Raw genomic sequence first — 19,111 nt, forward strand, 5'->3', positions numbered from 1 at the left:
GCTTCTAGATATTTACTCCGTCCAATTCATCCACGGCAGCGGCCGTCACCTTCATCACCTTCGTACAAGACCTCAAGAAAAAGACGAAAGCATGGGGTCCTATGATCGAACTTTGCGCCAGTGGCGAAAAGACCCTCGAACGTTTTCGATATCAGTTTCCAGATGATTGGCTTTATAGCGACCAGTTACGGGGAGAGTGGGGTGCGTATAATGAGATTCTCAAGCGGAAGAACGATTCCATTCAGGAGCAATTGGGTATTTTTGATAAATTTCCTGCGTAACGTCGGTCATTGACAAGTTTGCAACAGCTGGATTGCAGCTAAAGATTGTGGCGGAGGACAAGATTGTCGAGAATAAGATCAATGATATTATCAGCGAGTGGGAGCAGACCCGTCCCGTGCAGGGAAATATTCGTGCAGATACTGCCATGAACACGATCAACGTTTTTGAAGGAAAGTTGAACCGCGTTCAAGAGGAATACGATCTGGTTTGTCGAGCAAAGGAAGCGTTGGACCTGGAATTGACCCGGCACACGCGACTCGAGCCCGTGTTCGAAGAACTTCGAGATCTCAAGGCGGTGTGGACGGCCCTGTCTGGAATCTGGAGTCAAATTAGCGAGTTGAGAGAAATCACCTGGGCTACAGTTCAACCCAGGAAAGTGAGGCAACACCTTGATGGGTTGCTTGTATCGACAAAGGAAATGCCAACGCGGATGAGGCAGTATGCCGCTTTCGAGTATATCCAAGACGTGCTTCGTGGCTTGCTCAAGTCGAATGCTTTGGTTTCGGAGCTGAAGTCGGACGCACTCAAGGACCGTCATTGGAAACAACTCTTCAAGTCGTTGAAGTTACCTTCGCAGCCAACGCTGTCTCTGTGAGTATATCTCTACACACCTTGATTTTGTCCTTCATGCCTCCCCTAGTATGACACTTGGTCATGTATATGACCTTGATCTCAAAAGAAATGAGACGCAAGTTAAAGAAGTTATTATTCAAGCACAAGGGGAGATGGCTCTAGAAGAATACGTAAAACAGGTGAAGGAAACCTGGACAAGCTATGCTTTGGATCTTGTGAACTACCAGAATAAGTGCCGTTTGATCAGGTGTGTGTACTCAAAAGTGTCTAATTATATATTGCTACATAAGGGTTCATTAGAGGATGGGATGATTTGTTCAACAAGTGTGGGGAGAATTTGAATTCGTTGACTGCCATGAAGCTCTCACCGTACTACAAAGGTTCGCGTCTCGTTTCCTCTAGCTTGCGTGAGACTTACTTATATGTGTATAGTTTTTGAGGAAGAGGTACGTCAGGTCCTGTGAATCAGTGGATATGTTGATCAACATTGGTCAACAGGCTAGTTCTTGGGAAGAGAAGCTCAATAAGGTTCACGTTCTCTTTGGTAAAAATTTCATCTGCGTCTGTATCTGTCCACTGATCCATTTCTAGACGTATGGATTGACGTTCAGCGGCAATGGGTTTATCTGGAGGGTATCTTCTCGGGAAGTGCAGACATTAAACATCTGCTTCCGGTAGAAAGTGCTCGTTTCCAGAACATCAATACTGAATTTTTAGCCGTCATGAAAAAAGTTTACAAGTCACCATTTGTCTTGGACGTTATGAACATTGCCGGCATCCAGAAAAGCTTAGAGCGATTGGCTGATCTTCTTAACAAGATCCAGAAAGCACTGGGCGAATACCTTGAGCGCGAGCGCTCTTCATTTCCTCGTTTCTATTTCGTAGGTGACGAAGATCTTCTGGAAATCATTGGAAATAGCAAGGATATCCTGCGTATCATGAAGCATTTAAAGAAAATGTTCGCTGGAATATCTACTGTGCTGCTGGACGAAGACTTGACACAAATTCAGGGCATGGCTTCTCGTGAGGGGGAAGAAGTCCGCTTTTCCGAACCTATTCTGTTGAAGGACTACCCGAAAATTAACGATTGGCTTGCCCGCATTGAAACCATGATGAGAGTTTCCCTTGCCGAACTCCTTTGCGAGGCCGTTTCCGAACTCCAAACCTTCTATGGCAACGATTCCTCTGAATTGTCGAAGAATGATTTCATGACCTGGTTGGAAAAATATCCTGCACAGCTTGTTACGCTTGCCATCCAGGTCGCCTGGACTTCCTCCGTGGAAACTTCCCTCGAGGCTCGTCTAGCACCGGAGGGTCCGCTTGACACGATCCGTCAGGCTCTTGACCTTCTTGCAGACATTGTCTTGGAGGAGCTTTCTCCTGTTACTCGAAGGAAATGCGAACATCTGATTACGGAGCTCGTCCATCAGCGCGATGTCATGCGTTCCCTTATAAGTCAACGAGTGTTTGACAACCAGAGCTTCAGTTGGCTCTCCCAGATGCGCTTTTACCTTGATAGGTCGGTGGAAAACGCTCTCGATCGTCTTTCCATCAACGTCGCCGAAACCTCATTCCCTTATGGCTGGGAATATCTGGGTGTTCCTGACCGTCTTGTTCAGACGCCCCTCACTGATCGTGTCTACTTGACTCTCACTCAGGCACTGGATAAGCAGCTCGGTGGCTCTCCATTTGGGCCTGCCGGTACTGGAAAAACCGAGTCTGTTAAAGCCTTAGGTGTTCAGCTCGGAAGATTCGTGCTAGTCTTCTGTTGTGACGAGACTTTCGATTTCCAAGCTATGGGCCGCATTTTCGTTGGTCTCTGTCAAGTTGGTGCCTGGGGTTGCTTTGACGAATTCAACCGACTCGAAGAGCGTATCCTCAGTGCTGTTTCGCAACAAGTTCAGACAATACAACAGGGGCTTGCGTCACTGGTGAAGAATCCAAATACTGAGATTGAATTGGTGGGGAAGAACTTGAAGATTCACAAGAACATCGGTCAGTAGCTGTTACTGTTGCTGTATGGTAAATCTGGCTGATAGGGGGAGGCTAGGTATCTTTATCACCACCAACCCGAATTATGCTGGTCGCTCACAGTTGCCGCCTAATTTGACCAAGCTATTCAGGCCGTATGTTGTCGCCTTCTTTTTTAGGGTCTCTCACTTATTCTAGTCACCTAGAATGGCCATGACTCGTCCAGATCGGGAGCTCATTGCTCAAGTCATGTTGTTTTCTCAAGGTTTTCGAACTGCCGAGTCCCTCGCTTCTAAAATTGTTCCTTTCTTCAACCTCTGTGATGAGCAGTTGTCTCGCCAACCTCACTATGACTTCGGACTTCGGGCTCTCAAGGCCGTCCTTGCAAGTGCCGGTATCCTCAAACGTGAAAGGTTGCAACTTAGCGAAGCAGGCCAGGGAGAGGATGTTGTCGAGCTGGAACAAATTATCCTGATTCAAAGTGTCACCGAGACCATTGTACCGAAGCTGGTTGCTGATGATGTTCCTTTGTTGACAAGGTATGTTGTTCGCACATACGTGGACTCTCTTGTCTGACACCTTTTTAAGCCTACTGGCTGATGTATTCCCCGGAGTTGACTATATTCCTGTCGACCTGGATGCTCTGAAGGAACAAATTCTAAAGGTTTGTGCTGAGCGTCGACTCGTCACTGGCGAGCGTTGGATCGCGAAGATCCTTCAACTATATCAGATCCAGAAGATTCAGCATGGACTTATGATGGTTGGACCATCTGGCACTGGGAAGACGAATGCGTGGCAGGTCTTGCTCACGGCTCTTGAACGTCTGGATGGCACTGAAGGTGTTTCATACGTTATCGACCCCAAAGCTATGCACAAGGATGCTCTTTATGGCACCTTAGATCAGACTACTCGCGAATGGAATGATGGTTTATTCACTCACATTTTACGAAAAATTGTGGATGATGTCCGTGGGGAGAGCAGTAAACGCCATTGGATCATTTTCGACGGTGATGTCGACCCTGAATGGGTTGAAAACTTGAACAGGTTCGTCCGTACGCGTCTTCGTCCTGAGTTTTCAATATTCAATTATCATAATTTCAGTGTGCTTGATGACAACAAACTCCTGACACTTCCAAACGGAGAGCGTCTTAACTTGCCACCCAACGTCAGGATTATGTTCGAAGTTGAACATTTGAAGTATGCGACCTTGGCCACTGTCAGTCGTTGTGGCATGATCTGGTTCAGCGACGACATCGTGGAGCCCTCTATGGTTTATCGCTACTACTTGTCAACGCTATCTTCAATTCCTTTAGATGCAGACGACGAAGATGTTGGCGACCTGCTTAATCGCAGGACAGAGCCGTCTTCTGAATCAACGAGTTCTGCTAATCTCATCACCCAACAACAAATAGCGGCTATACTCGGGCGTTACTTCGATGAAGGAGAGTTGGTCAGTTCAGCCCTTGAATACGCTGGGTCAATCGAACATATCATGGATTTCACTCCAACTCGGGCTCTCAATACTCTTTTCTCCCTCCTCAACAAAACAGTCCGTAATGTCGTAGAATACAACATTCAGCACTCGGACTTTCCTCTCTCACTTGAACGCATCGAACAATACGTCACCAAGCGTTTGCTCATCAATATCATATGGGCTTTCTCTGGTGATGCTAAATTAGACCTTCGGGCGAATCTCGGCGATTACCTTCGTAGCCGTACTGGCATCGACTTACCCCCTCTTGGTCCCGGTAATTCTCTAATTGACTACGATGTGCAAGTGCAAAATGGGGAGTGGATATCCTGGCAGTCACGTGTACCAGCAATTGAGATTGAGGCCCACTCAGTCACAGCTTCCGACATCGTTGTTCCCACAATGGACACTATCCGTCACGAGGAGGTCCTCTATTCGTGGCTATCAGAGCATAAACCACTCATGTTGTGTGGGCCTCCCGGTTCAGGCAAAACAATGACCTTGTTCAGTGCGCTCAGGAAGTTACCGGATATGGAAGTGGTTGGCCTTAACTTCTCCAGTGCGACCACGCCAGAGTTGATCCTAAAGACGTTCGAACAGTACTGTGAGTACAGGAAAACCCCAAATGGTGTCATCCTTGCGCCGATGCAGATTGGAAGGTGGTTGGTCGTGTTCTGTGATGAAATCAACTTACCAGCTCTGGATAAATATGGCACTCAGCGTGTTATTTCGTTCATTCGTCAACTTGTTGAATCTGGCGGATATTGGCGGGCTAGTGACATGGCTTGGGTCCGACTCGAGCGTATTCAATTTGTTGGCGCCTGCAACCCTCCCACAGATCCTGGTCGTGTTCCCCTCAGTCATCGTTTCCTTCGCCATGCTCCGCTGGTCATGGTAGATTATCCTGGAGAGGTATCTCTCAAGCAAATCTATGGTACTTACAACCGCGCACTTCTGAAAGTCGTTCCCAATCTCCGCACTTATGCTGAACCCCTTACTGACGCCATGGTTGATTTCTATCTTGCCTCTCAACAACGATTTACGACCGATACCCAAGCACACTACGTTTACAGTCCTCGTGAGCTCACTCGCTGGGTTCGCGGTATTTACGAGGCCATTAGGCCCTTGGAAATCCTCTCAGTTGAGGGTCTTGTTCGTGTATGGGCACACGAGGCTCTCCGTCTCTTCCAAGATCGTCTGGTCACCGAAGACGAAAAGAATTGGACCGATGAAAACATTGATTCCTCCGCTATGCAACACTTCCCGACGATCAACAAGGATGAGGCTCTGAATCGGCCCATTTTGTTCTCCAACTGGACATCGAAGAATTATGTACCCGTCGATCGTGAAGTTCTGCGCGAGTTCACCAAGGCTCGCTTACGTATCTTCTATGAAGAGGAGCTTGACGTCCCTCTTGTGTTATTCAATGATGTGCTCGACCATGTGCTTCGTATTGATCGTGTCTTCCGTCAAGTGCAGGGACACCTGTTACTTATCGGTGTCAGTGGTAGTGGAAAGGTCTGTATTCGATGTGTCCATCCATTCGAATCGAGGAACTCACACTGAGATGTAGACTACGCTTTCAAGATTTGTGGCTTGGATGAACGGTCTAAGTATTTTTCAAATCAAAGTCTCCAACAAGTACACTGGAGATGACTTTGATGAGGATTTGAGGACCGTCTTGAGGCGGGCTGGGTGTAAAGGAGAGAAGATTTGCTTTATCATGGATGAATCCAATGTGCTCGACTCTGGGTTCCTTGAGAGGATGAATACACTATTAGCGAATGCTGAGGTGCCCGGTCTTTTTGAAGGCGACGAACATGCAGCATTGATGACTGCCTGCAAAGAAGGATCTCAACGAGATGGTCTGATGCTGGATTCGCCTGAAGAGCTATATCGATGGTTCACGCAGCAGGTGGCGAAGAACCTCCATGTAGTCTTTACGATGAATCCACCGGAGAATGGTTTAGCCTCACGAGCTGCCACTTCCCCTGCCTTATTCAACCGCTGCGTACTGGACTGGTTTGGTGACTGGTCGGACCAAGCGTTATACCAAGTTGGTTCCGAGTTTACCGATGTGCTTGATCTTGACCTTCCTACCTACAACCCACCCATTCATTTCCCTGTTGCTTACCGAGGGCTGTCGATGCCACCTCTCCATCGTGTTGCTGTCGTCAACGCTTTGGTTCATGTTCACCAATCACTGCATCAAGTAAATCAACGTCTAAGCCGTCGTCAGGGCAGGTATAACTATGTTACGCCGCGTCACTATTTAGATTTGTGAGTTACAAGCTTTTTCACCCGTTCATCCGAGAAACTTACATGTTCTTCTTCTAGTATAAATCATTATGTCAAGCTGTATACGGAGAAACGTGACGAGCTCGAGGAGCAGCAGAGGCACTTGCACGTTGGTTTAGACAAACTTCGAGACACTGTTATCCAGGTCGAAGATCTTCGCAAGAGCTTAGCCAGCAAGAGATCTCAACTTGAGGCCAAGAACAAAGAAGCCAATGAGAAGCTCCAACGCATGGTCGCCGATCAACAAGAAGCTGAGCAGAAGAAGGCAGCGTCTATTGAGATCCAAGCCGCTTTGGTAGAACAAGACCGCAATATTGCGGAGCGCCGAGCTGTAGTAATGGCTGATCTCGCGGAAGCAGAGCCTGCGGTCCTAGATGCCCAAGCTGCCGTCAGCAGCATCAAACGGCAGCACCTCCAGGAAGTCCGTGCAATGGCGAATCCTCCGGAGGCAGTGAAGGTCGCCATGGAGTCTGTGTGTACCATCCTTGGCCACAAAATAGATAGCTGGCGAACTGTGCAGGGTATCATCCGGCGCGACGATTTTATACAGAGGATAGTCAACTTCGACACGAATACTCTCACTAAAGGTCTCAGGGAGACTATGAAGCGCGATTTCCTCAGTCGGCCCTCGTATAAATTCGAGATTGTCCAACACGCTAGCAAAGCTTGTGGTCCTTTGGTCAAGTGGGTCATCGCACAAGTTCGCTTCTCGGAAATCCTTGACAAGGTCGAGCCCCTGCGCAATGAAGTACAATCCCTCGAAAACCAGGCCGAGACCACAAAGAAACAAGCTGCAGCTATTATCGACATGATTGCCGAACTTGAAATGAAAATCGCGAGGTACAAAGATGAATATGCTCTCCTGATCAGTGACGTCCAGGCCATCAAGGCGGAGATGGAACGTGTACAGGGCAAAGTGGACAGAAGTATGAAATTATTGGAGAGTCTCTCATCCGAAAGAAACCGCTGGGAAGCTGGAAGTCGTACGTTTGATGTGGAAATGAGCACCATCGTTGGAGATGTCCTTCTTTCTGCAGCTTTCTTAGCCTACGGAGGCTTTTTCGATCAACATTACCGCGAGATGATGTGGCAGGAGTGGTCAAGCCATCTCGCAGACGCGAATATCAAGTTCAAACATGAACTTGCATTCACTGAGTACCTCTCCACTGCGGATGATCGTCTCAGCTGGCAGTCCAAATCGCTCCCATCCGATAATTTGACCACAGAAAACGCTATTATGCTCAAGCGTTTCAATCGCTACCCACTGATCATTGATCCTACTGGGCAAGCCACAACCTTCCTCCTCAACGAGTACAAGGAACGCAAGATCACTGTCACAAGCTTCCTGGATGAAGCCTTCCTGAAAGTATTAGAGAGTGCTCTCCGCTTCGGAAATCCCTTGCTCATCCAGGACGTTGAACACCTTGATCCCATCCTTAATGCTGTCCTCAACAAAGAGATTAGGCGCACAGGTGGTCGTGTCCTCATTCGTCTGGGAAGTCAGGATATAGATTTCTCTCCATCTTTCACTATGTTTTTGTCGACCAGAGATCCTTCCGTCGAATTTTCCCCCGACATCTGCAGCCGTGTAACATTCGTCAACTTCACCATGACTAGGAGTAGTCTACAGAGCCAATCACTTGATCAAGTTCTAAAGGTCGAACGCCCTGATACAGAACGTAAGAGGACAGATCTCATGAAGATACAGGGTGAATTCCGTCTTCGACTTCGCACATTAGAGAAACTGCTTCTCCAAGCCCTTAATGAATCTTCTGGCAATATTCTTGATGACGACAAAGTTATAGACACCCTAGAAACTTTGAAACGCGAAGCGGCAGATATCACTCGCAAAGTTGAAGAAACAGACGTCGTCATGAAGGAGGTAGAACAAGTCACAACGGAATATCTCCCATTGGCGCAGGCCTGCAGTTCCGTTTTCTTCGTGCTAGAACAATCCAATATCGTTAACCACTTCTATCAATTCTCCCTCCGGTTCTTCCTCGATATCTTTGATTACATCCTGCACCGTAACCCTAATCTCAAAAATGTCTCGGATCATAACGCTCGAAGGGAAATCCTGCTTAAAGACCTTTTCCTTGTCGTGTACAAGCGGACGTCTCGCGCACTGCTGTATCGAGATCACGTAATGCTTGCGATTCTTCTAGCGCAAGTCAAACTACGAGGGATTGAAGAAATCGGGGAAGAGCTTGAGTTCTTCCTAGAGAGTGGGGACGGCGTAGCCACTGCAGCCCAGACATCTCAGACACGGAATATCTCCGTTCTGTCACCGGACCAGGCCTTGCGACTTGAGAATTTCGCCAAACACTCCATCTTTAAGCCGGTCCAAACGCACATAGCTGATCATGAAAGCGAGTGGGCATCATTCCTTGAAGCAGAGACGCCTGAAAGAAATGTACCTGCTCCCTGGGATCCAAGCACTCGTGAGTAGCTTTGGTGCAATACTTCGAGTTATCTAACTTTTCTTTGATAGCTGCTGTTGAGGCCATTCGCGCCCTTTTGATCATCAAGTGTTTTAGGCCCGACAGATTGCTTCAAGCGGCCAGTTTGTTCGTTCGGGACGTTTTTGAGACTGATCTTGCAGAAATTTCCTCTTATGAGCTGGGCGCCATTGTGGCCGATGAAGTTCTCCCTGCAACACCTGTATCTCTTGTATCGGTTCATGGATACGATGCAAGCTACCGTGTTGAAAACCTTATCAAGAACACTAATTCTCGATCTACCTCAGTTGCCATGGGCTCCCAAGAAGGTTTCACACTGGCAGACCAAGCTATCGCCGCCGCTTCTAGACAAGGCACTTGGGTCTTGCTAAAAAACGTCCACCTTTCACCAGCTTGGCTCGGTCAATTGGAGAAGAAGCTACAAACGCTGAATCCACATCGTAATTTCCGGCTCTTCCTCACGATGGAAGCCAACCCGTCCATCCCTGTTAATATCTTGCGACAATCTCGCCTCATCATGAACGAGCCACCGCCAGGAATCAAAGCCAACCTTTTGGACTCGCTTGGAACCATTACTTCGTCGAAACTTTCTCAAGGGCCCGCTGAAAAAGCCAGACTTTATTTCCTTCTTGCTTGGTTCCACGCTGTTGTGCAGGAACGTCTCCGTTATGTCCCCCTTGGGTGGAGTAAGAGCTACGACTTTAACGACTCTGACATGTCTTCCGCATTTAACACCATTGACGTATGGCTTAACATGGCAGCCCGAGGAAAGACTAATGTTGATCCCGCAATAATTCCTTGGGACGCCTTGCGTACTCTAATCAAGCAGTCTGTGTATGGCGGTAGAGTGGACAGCGAATTTGATCAAAAGATCCTCGATGCATTTGTGGACGGTCTCTTCACTCCTATGGCTTACAATGTCGACTTCGATCTCATACCTACTATGGTTGGCCAGCAGCAGTTATTGGGTGTACCGGACGGAACGAAGATGGAACATTTCCTATCTTGGGTACAAGCACTTCCTGATCGTGAGCCACCATCATGGCTAAGCCTTCCGCCCACTGCGGAGCGCGTTATTGCTATCGTTCAAGGTTTGTCCCGTTGTGCTTAGGTAATGAATCATATCTCATACATACTGTCACAGGTAATGAGCTACTCGGCAAATTGAGAAAGATGCGGATGCTGGCGGATGACGAAGATGAGGTTGTTTCTACCACAGCCGCCAAGTCTCAGACTGCCCAACCAGCATGGATGAGGACACTTCATGAGCGCTGCCGCGAGTGGCTCGATCAGCTTCCCTCAGTACGTTAATTTTGCGTAAGAAACTTGCGTGTGCTTGCCTCACTCATGATTCCAGCAATTTGCCACCCTCTCCAAGCAATCATCAGACAACCAAGATCCCTTGTACAGACTATTTTCACGTGAGGGCTCTGTTGGTCAGAAGCTTCTCGATCAAGTCAGGAAAGATTTGGCGGACATTGTCAAAGTCTGTCGAGGAGAACTAAAGCAAACGAATCACTTGCGCACACTCATGAGTGCTTTGACAAAAGGTATAAGGTTGCATACGTCATAACATGAATAAGGGGCTCACTACTTGGCAGGCACTATTCCCGAACACTGGAGAAGATATACAGTCAACAAAACCATGGCTGTTACTGGATGGATCGCGGATTTCGCTCGCCGTTTACAACAACTTGATCATGTTGCCAAGATCGACAATCTAAGTAATGTGGAGGTGTGGTTGGGAGGATTATTCTTCCCCGAGGCATACATCACCGCCACACGGCAAGCCGTTGCGCACCGAAAGAAATGGAGTCTTGAGACTCTCCATCTCCGACTGGATCTGGAGCGCGTAAACGACCCTGAAGCGTTCATAGTTGATGGTGAGTCAATCGAACTCTATCAGAAACAGAAGGAGTTACTTAAATCTGTTGCAGGCTTGGCACTCGAAGGCGCCTCTTGGATGACTGACAAACTCATCCTCAATGATGGCGAAGTTGTCAGGCTTAATGCCTCACAAATACGTTGGGTACAGACAGACGATTCTGCGCGTGACACGCTCGTCAATCTACCGGTATACTTGAATGGCGATAGGAGCGATGTGTTGTTCACTGTTGATCTGCCTTTTGACCGCAATGCGGGGCCACTGGTGGCAATGAGGGCAGTTTGTTTGACGGCTGGAGGCTAGACGTTCCGCTACGTGCATCACGATTGAATTGAATATCCTAGTTGATTTTCTTAGATACCCTATTGCTTTGACTCTCACTTAAACTGGAATCTTTACATCAGGAATCACTTTATTCATAGACCTCTTGTATAACGCTACAACCACCCGTAACTTGAAGTAATTTCCAATCTATCTCAATATCTTTTTGTTTGAAAATGACGCGAGCGTCTTCGGCAATGGCTTCGAAGCCGTGAGTGGCGAGGGCGAGAATAGTAGGGCCAGCGCCAGAAAGGCAGATACCTAGTAAACCAGGGTGGGTGGCAGGAGTGATCTGAGATGTCACTTCTGGCAGTCCCGGAATCTAGAAAGGGTTTCTTGAGTAAAAAAGATGTGGAGGAGAAGGATTTACATACAAGGGTTTTTCTGTAGGGCTGGTGTACACGATCTTTCATTGCGTCGTAAATGAGATCAGGATCAGGTGGTGTTTGAGCAAGGGCGGTGGTGAGTACAGCCAATCTTTGCATGTTAAAAACCTGGTACACAAAAAAAAAATGAATTAAATGGATTCTGATAATAATAATAAGTGATGACTGACCAGATCTTTTCTTGAATATTCAGTAGGTAGTACACTTCTCGCTTTAGCCGTACTCAATTCAAACCGAGGAATGATAGCAACAGCCTTAATCCCCTCCGACCAACCAAACTTCACATAATGTCCAATCCCCAAAGGCGGTCTAGGCGGATTCAACCCCCACTCTTCTCCAGCATCATCCGGATATTCCGGTAAAACCTCACTCAAAGGTACACTCGCAGCCAAACTCGCCGCATCATCCAATTCCTTCAAATACGATCCTACAAATCCACCTACTAAAGCTGCAGTCACATTATCTGGATGACGTTCGACCATCAATGCGAAATCGAGTAATCTCTCGGTTGAGAGGGTGAGGTTTCCTAAAATGTTGCCGAGGAGGACTCCTGCTATGACTGCTGCTCCGGATGATCCTAGGCCTCTGCCAAAGGGGATTTCATTGTGGGCGTGGATGGAGAGGTGGGAGGGGAATCGGTTGATGTCGTGACATCGAAGAACGTAGAGAGCTACACGCGTGGTGAGGTTTTTGTAGGCATCCAAAGGGACTTCGTCGGCCCCTTCGCCAGAGTAGGTGATTTTAGGGTGGATATAAGGGGTGGTGGATGTGGATGGAGTGTCGATGGTGACGGTGAGGGTAAGGAGCAGAGAGAGAGAGAGTCCAACGACATCGAATCCGGGCCCGATGTTGGCCGATGTGGCTGGTACTTTGATTGTATACTTGCAAGGCATTTTCTTGCACACTAGTAGAACGACCGAGTCACCAAAAAAGCGCAAGATGAAAAAGGAGATTGAAAAAGGGGGGGCAATTACAGCGCCTCAACAAAAAAAAAAATTGTCTAGTCTACTATAAGCTCAACTAGTGTTATAAGCAGCAGTATGATAAGTGTCTAGCCCTTATATATACATCAAACCGTTTACTAAAAAAAAACCCCACTTCAAGGACCAAAAATTGACAGGAATAAAGACACCATTAACTTAATTTTTGATAAAGTGCAGGAATGATTACTTGGCAGACGTTTGCGGCGTCTGATATGCTCCATAATAATTCTGTTGCGGCTGGTATCCATTCGCAACGGGCACCGCTGTCGTTGTCGTTCTCATACTGGCGGGTAAAGTGGGGGCTACACCTCCTGGCGGTTGGCCCGCATAACCCACCCAAGCCCCTGTAGCAATTCCTGTTCCCGCTTTATTCGTTGCAACAGTGTTCGCGACAGGGGGTGTCGCAACCGTCGCACTGGTGGAATTCCCGGGTGCCTTCTGTTGCTGTGGTTGCTGATAGTAGGCACCATAAGCCGTCGTTGGTGCGGCTGGTTGAGGGGTTCCTTGGCCAGTTGAAGCCGTTCCTGTTGCAGCAGCAGCAGCTTGCGAATATTGAGCATGGGCGAACCAGTTCGAGTATGCCGCATAAGGTTGTTGACCTGTTGCGCCAGCTCCATAAGCCTGTTGCCCATAATACTGTTGTTGTTGTTGTTGTTGCTGCTGTTGTGCCCCTTGCATATAATTTTGATAGTAGGATGTACTGTTTGATTTGTATGCAGAGTATGTCGCAGCATTGGTAGCAGCGGCTGCAGGCCGGTACGCTTGAGCTTGCTGAGCTTGATATGCATAAGTGTATCCTGCATACGGGGTGGTCGTGGGTGCGGCAGCGGGAGCTGAAGGAGTAACAGAGGTGGGGGCAGGGGACGAGGACGAGGAAGCTGCGGCTGGTACAGTGGAGCTGGGTCGAACTTTGACAGTCGAATCATCACGGAGGGCAGTAGATCGGGTGGGTACTAAAGTTCCGCGCCAGCTGGATCGAGGCTCTAATGCGAGTGTTTTGTGTAATTGCCGTAGAACAGAGGTAGGTGGCACGATGGAAATGACTTGACCGCTGGCGGCTCGAGGTCGAAGGGAGGTGAGGATCTCGAGAGATTCCACTATGTTGTGAGCTGTGCGAGGATTAAAATGAGGGAGGAAATGAAAGAATACGTCATACATACCAATCTCCCGTTCCTCAGAATGTTCATCAAGTGTGGTAGCGGCCACGTCAGGGTTGGTGAGACGGGTGACTTGAAGCTCCTGCAGCCGTACGAGTGCACGTTGATTGCGAGATAAGAGCTCGTCGACGAGATTTTCGAGTTCGGCGTTATCCAAGGCAGCCTTGAGGTTCTGGATGGTTTCCGGGGGGAAAATATCGGCGAATTCAACATCCGCATCGACATCCGCGTCGACAAAGTGCTCTGCTGGCTCAACTTGGGTGATCGTCCCGCTATTCTGGAGGGACTCGCATAGCTCTGCCTGACGCTGGAGTTTTCTTTCGTGTCTGAACCAGAGAACCTCTCCGAGCTCGCGACGACCGACGATCTCGCAATCGTGGTCTATAGAGGGCGCAAAGGTGGCCCATGGGCCATAATCTAGGAAAGCACTTGACGGGACATGCCTTTGAGAGGGAAGTGATTTCTTTGGGTGAATTGTAGATGGAGTATATGAGCCAAGGGTGGGGGGCGGTTTAGGGTCGTGGGATGAGGACGGGGTGGGGAGGACAGCGACGAGCTCTGCATGGCCAGTGGGGAGGTCTTTGAGGGGGAGTGTCGGGGAGGAAGAGGGTTGGCGCGAGTCGAGAGAGGACCAATAGTCACCCGAGGGCAGGTGCTGGACGAGGGCATAGCGGCGGTTTGCGAGAGAGGGCGATGGAGGTGACTTTGAGTCGGGAGGGAGAAGAGACTGGGTGTCTAGGTCAGCGGAGGGGATTTGGCCAGAGGCTTGGTCGAGAAGGGAGAGAGCGAGGTTGCAAAAATGGAGCTGCTGGGAGGCAGTCTCGGAGGGTCTAGAGCGTGGGTGAGATGAAAGCGGGCGGAGGTTGTTGATGGCGGCCTGTGGGAGAGAGAGTGAGCGGGGGTGATGGTGATGGGAGATACATACCCTGAGGACGCAGAGAGCGTGGTGCTGGGGACTGGCGAGGAGGGAGCGGAGAGAAAGGGCGTGGCGTGCAGTCGAGGCGAGGGGAAAGACGCGGTCGAGGAGGCCGAGCGCGTCGGAGCTGGAAGAGAATGTGAGCGAGGACAGAGAACAGCGAAAGTAAGCGGACTTTTCTAGGACAAGGAGGATGCTGTGGGCCAGCGAGTCTGGGAGGACACTGTCAGGTGCAGCCAGGGCACTGCGCGCGACTTTCTGCGCTTTCTCGGGTGGCGACGAGTTCCGCTTGCGTTTTCTGGAGAGCGCGTCGGGGTGAGCAGCCGTGCGGGTCGCCCGAGCCATTTCCTCGTTTGCGGCCCAGTTATCTGCTCTCTCCCACCCTCCACACCCCTTCATTCTCCGCTTCATTCTCCGACACCCATCAATTTCACTCTCCGCTTCTCTCGCCGCACCCGCCGTCTCTCCCCCCCTCCTCACTCGACGATGCAGCCCCTCCTCCGCGCCGCCCTCCGCTCAAGGCCCGCCAACGGCCACACCACTTTCCTACCCCAGATCAGGAAACTCGTCTTTGAGTATTGCGACAAGTGGCCCTCCTCCCACAACACCCGCACCTTTCTCTGCACCCGCCTCCAGGACCTTGCCCGCGAAAACCCCCATCTCGAGCTTGTCGTCAAACAGCGCAATCACAAGGAGCCCATCGTCCGCGGTTTCTATGGCGCGTACTTTTCATTTGTTGCACATATCATCACGCTCATCCCCGCCTCAGTCAACAACCGCGATAAAGTCGTCCCCCTCAACAGCCTAGAAGTCACCGCAATCCAACAAAAAATCCGCCTCTTACTCGACGCGTCGGGCGCAAAAATTAAACCCCTCAAGCGCAGACCCGTAGAGAGCACTACAGAATCCCCCAGAGGCATATGGAGTGGTCTCCACGCCGACCGGCCTATTCTATGAACCACTTGTATTTCCCGCCTAATTCACCGTTGTCCTTCTTGCACGTGCGCTGAACCAGACTATTCATCATCAAAGGTAATTTTATTGCCGCGCAAAGCCACACATTCATACAGCACCCTGCATCCATTTCATCTAATCGTGCCCCCTTCTTCCGCAATCTTCCCTGACACGCTACGCCTCCTTCCTTTTTCTTCGCATCATTCCCCTTCCCCAACACGTGCAAACCGTGCGGCTTTAGGTATGTATTTTCCAATTTCAATCCGGGGCTGCGCGACCACCCAAAGTCACTTTGGATGCCCTCACCTCTCCCTAACCTTACTCTCGTCCATTGAAAAGGGCCCAAGCTTGCACTCCTCCGCTTTCTCTCTCTCCCCTCCTTGCCTGCCCCATGTTCACTACAAATGACACAATCTCCCTCTCACTCGAGGAACTCACCTGGCTCTCAGCTAGCACCCTTATTGAGAATCAATATGCCCTATCCGTATGTTCTCCTCCACATAACCACGCTCACCTATCCAACTTCTTTTAGGAATCTTCATCGCCTGAGCGCGACGCCAAGGCCTTGCTCCGAGCCGTGTTTCACCACTCCTTGGATGCCAGTGTAGACAGCGACGACGAGGGTTTCCCAACTGACAGAAGACTATCATCCCGCTGCAACTCACCTCATGTATGTCGATCGACGTCCTTTATACTTTCGGCTTCTGATACCGCATGTCTTTTGCATGCTCTAGACGTCCTCGGCATCACCACGACGCCCTCAATGTCCGTCAGGGTCGATGTCAACACCAAGTATCGATTCGCCTGCGACTTCCAGCAGAATAGCTTCTCCCTTTCAGTCGGGAGGACAACCTATCACTCCCCCTCCCACTCCCCCTCGACATCACTACATCCCTCGACATCTATCACACGACTATCCCTCCTCGTCAAGCTCTCCATCCCCGTCTCCTTCATTCTCATCCTCGGCCTTGAGCAGCACTACTAGACTTCACCAGACAGAATGGATTTACCGACGACCGAAATCATCCTCACCTGCCACCAATAATAACTCTCTTGCGTCCCGACACAGGTCTGCTAGCGCGTGCCCTTCCCCGCAACTCTCACGCTCTCCCTCCATTTCTTCTCGCACGCACCGTGATGATACCCCACCTAGCAGCAACTCCAAGCACCGGCGACATGCGGCTGCGATGCCTAGACCATCTTCACCCGTGCTGATTTCTTCCACAAGTCAACTCGTAGACTCGCCCAGATCTATTTCAAAAACTCCCTCTAATGCAATAGGCGTGAGGGGTGCTGCAAATGCAAGTGTCTCGAGTCTGCAGTTGCAATCGGCTATCCGTGTCTCTCCCCTGACGCACAGAACACATCGGTCACCAATGGACAAGATTCCAGACCCTGGAGGCATGCCACCCAGCTTGCAACGCTCTACAAGTAGTACTAGCGCCCAGACAAACAACAGTTCTAGCACGGCTATCTGGTCCGCTATCCGGGCTAAATCTGGTACATCAGCTGAGCGAAATCGAATTCTCAAATCCATCCCATCCCGATCTCAGATAGTCATGGGCTCCTCTGTTACGCCGACATTCACTGTACCTGGACCCCTGACTTCCTCGTTGCCCACCCCGCCCAGGGACGCGATCCCGCCCCGTGTACCCCCGAAAGACAGACACACATTCAATGGCACAGCCACTTCTTCACTAGTACCGTCCCTCTCTCACACGGATAAAGATAGGCGTGCACATCGACGCGATAAATTTGCGTCGGCCCCACCGATCCCTGTGCCTGTCGGAGCGAATGCGCCCTCAACACGTTTTGGTGTTAAAAACTCATCATCAGCACCCTCCCCCAGCCATATGGGTGGGAGCACATCCATTTCGCCTTCTTCCTTGTCGGGGGCTTCAAATTCGACCATCAGAATGTCAACCAACGGTCGAAGTCGTGTCCCACGGAATCGGACGGCATCATTGAACTCTCAATGTAGCATCGCCACGGCCACTACGAGCCATACGGCAGCCACCACAGGAACCGCTAGTTCATCAACATCCTCTCGATTGCACCCCTACACTCCAACGACTCCATCATTAATTCCTGTTTCTCCCGGCATCTATAATTCCCGTACTTCCTCCCATAGCTCTACCGGTGCTCCATCCCCTTATCTCCACGGATTCGGCCGCGGCGACAAAAATTATTTGCATCAGCGGCAAACTTCTACTAGTAGCAACATTGGCATCAATGACGGGAGTACTGCGGCTGCTGTTGTTGCTCGATCGCAGGCTTATGCGCAACTAACTGGAGCATCGAGGGCTAGACGGCGACCTTCGACTTCTCCCGATTCTGAAGCTCCTTCATATCTGCACTTATATTCCCATCCTCATTCTTATTCATCTCATTCGAGGTCAAACTTCGGAGGGTCTAGCATGAGCGGTTTCCAGAGAAGAAACCATGCAAGTGCGGGTACATTGATCGCCATGCCATTGTCGGCCTCGACTCGACATCCTTCCCTCCCACCACAAGCTCCATCTTCTGTATCGTTATCGCACCATGGAAGTTCTTATGGAAGTTCTTATGCGTCTCGATCTCCTCGTACGCCCATCACACCGCATGGTTCGCAATTACCACCCCCGAAAGCGAAATCTATACTCACTCGCACATCATCCATGTCTACTAAAAACTCTGGATGTGGAGGCACCGTCAAAAGTGTCAAATTTGTTGAGATACCCGAAATACATTATCGTTCTGGTTTCTCTGAGGAAGACAGCAATGGCTATATTTATGGAGAGACATCTGGTCTCAACGATGAGGACAGTGAAGACGACGATGACGTTTCAGCTGTTGGAGTCAAGGGTGAGGGACAGGAAGGCATTGTTTTGAAGGATTGTATGGGAATTGATGTAGAGGCGATTGACATGGATATTGATACCTATCTTGGGAACGAGTCGCTAGAAGAGGAGAAGGAGGGCAAGTTGAGTTTCAAACGAAAGCAAGGGCTCGGATGGAACTTTTTGAGGGGAAGGAAACAGGAGAGGGAAACGGATGAAGCGAAGGAGGTGAAACAGATTGACGATGAAAAGGAGTCTGCACCTGAGCAAAAGAAAGAGAAATCGAGTTCAACTTCGGGGTTCAAGAAATTCATGGGTTTGACGTCGCGGAAGGCGCCGCCTCCTCCATTAACCCTTTCAATTGGCAATCCAATTCCCATCAACTTCAAACCTCTTCCGACCCCGGTTCATGAGAATGCAAATACCAATGAGACGAGTAAGAAACGGACTTCGGTTTCGCCCAGCCGTAAACCCATTTCAGGGCCCTATGCACTGGGATCGCATCTTCCATCGCGTCCTTCCATGCCTCCATCGCCGTCGTCCTCGTTTATATATCAGTCATCTGCTGCTCCTGCTCGTTCTTCCTCAAACACATCGCTTAATAGGCTGCATGGTAGCCTAAGCAGGCGACAACAT

The 19,111-nt window shown here is 49.7% G+C and overlaps 4 protein-coding genes across 4 annotated transcripts; 3 read left to right on the forward strand and 1 right to left on the reverse strand.

Moving 5' to 3' along the window:
• The first annotated feature begins 8 nt into the window (after positions 1–8).
• AGABI2DRAFT_214780 (dynein heavy chain protein 1) lies at positions 9–12,628 on the forward strand. The gene is made up of 20 exons (XM_006454499.1): positions 9–255; positions 309–873; positions 923–1,102; positions 1,156–1,235; positions 1,288–1,301; positions 1,354–1,399; positions 1,447–2,850; positions 2,906–2,981; positions 3,033–3,365; positions 3,415–3,870; positions 3,928–5,815; positions 5,871–6,577; positions 6,635–9,036; positions 9,087–10,145; positions 10,199–10,356; positions 10,412–10,604; positions 10,656–10,937; positions 10,992–11,582; positions 11,635–11,754; positions 11,817–12,628. The coding sequence occupies exons 1-18, from the start codon at positions 102–104 to the stop codon at positions 11,240–11,242; spliced, it is 10,248 nt and encodes a 3,415-aa protein (XP_006454562.1). The 5' UTR covers positions 9–101; the 3' UTR covers positions 11,243–11,582; positions 11,635–11,754; positions 11,817–12,628.
• Positions 12,629–12,812: 184 nt separating this feature from the next.
• On the reverse strand, positions 12,813–15,047 carry AGABI2DRAFT_147916 (hypothetical protein; the record flags this gene model as incomplete). Its single annotated transcript, XM_006454500.1, has 4 exons — positions 12,813–13,738; positions 13,790–14,663; positions 14,712–14,829; positions 14,878–15,047. 4 exons carry the CDS (start codon positions 15,045–15,047, stop codon positions 12,813–12,815), a joined length of 2,088 nt encoding a protein of 695 aa, XP_006454563.1.
• Positions 15,048–15,164: 117 nt separating this feature from the next.
• On the forward strand, positions 15,165–15,702 carry AGABI2DRAFT_189814 (hypothetical protein). Its single transcript, XM_006454501.1, has 2 exons — positions 15,165–15,420; positions 15,472–15,702. The coding sequence occupies exons 1-2, from the start codon at positions 15,189–15,191 to the stop codon at positions 15,657–15,659; spliced, it is 420 nt and encodes a 139-aa protein (XP_006454564.1). The 5' UTR covers positions 15,165–15,188; the 3' UTR covers positions 15,660–15,702.
• A 159-nt stretch (positions 15,703–15,861) lies between these two features.
• Positions 15,862–17,204, forward strand: AGABI2DRAFT_189815 (hypothetical protein; the record flags this gene model as incomplete). The annotated part of the gene is made up of 3 exons (XM_006454502.1): positions 15,862–16,140; positions 16,189–16,326; positions 16,391–17,204. Coding segments are annotated over exons 1-3 (1,044 nt in total), but the record flags the coding sequence as incomplete, so codon positions are not given.
• Between the last annotated feature and the right edge of the window lie 1,907 nt (positions 17,205–19,111).

The sequence above is a fragment of the Agaricus bisporus genome (genome assembly GCF_000300575.1).
Source record: "Agaricus bisporus var. bisporus H97 unplaced genomic scaffold AGABI2scaffold_1, whole genome shotgun sequence".
NCBI classification, from domain to species: domain Eukaryota; kingdom Fungi; phylum Basidiomycota; class Agaricomycetes; order Agaricales; family Agaricaceae; genus Agaricus; species Agaricus bisporus.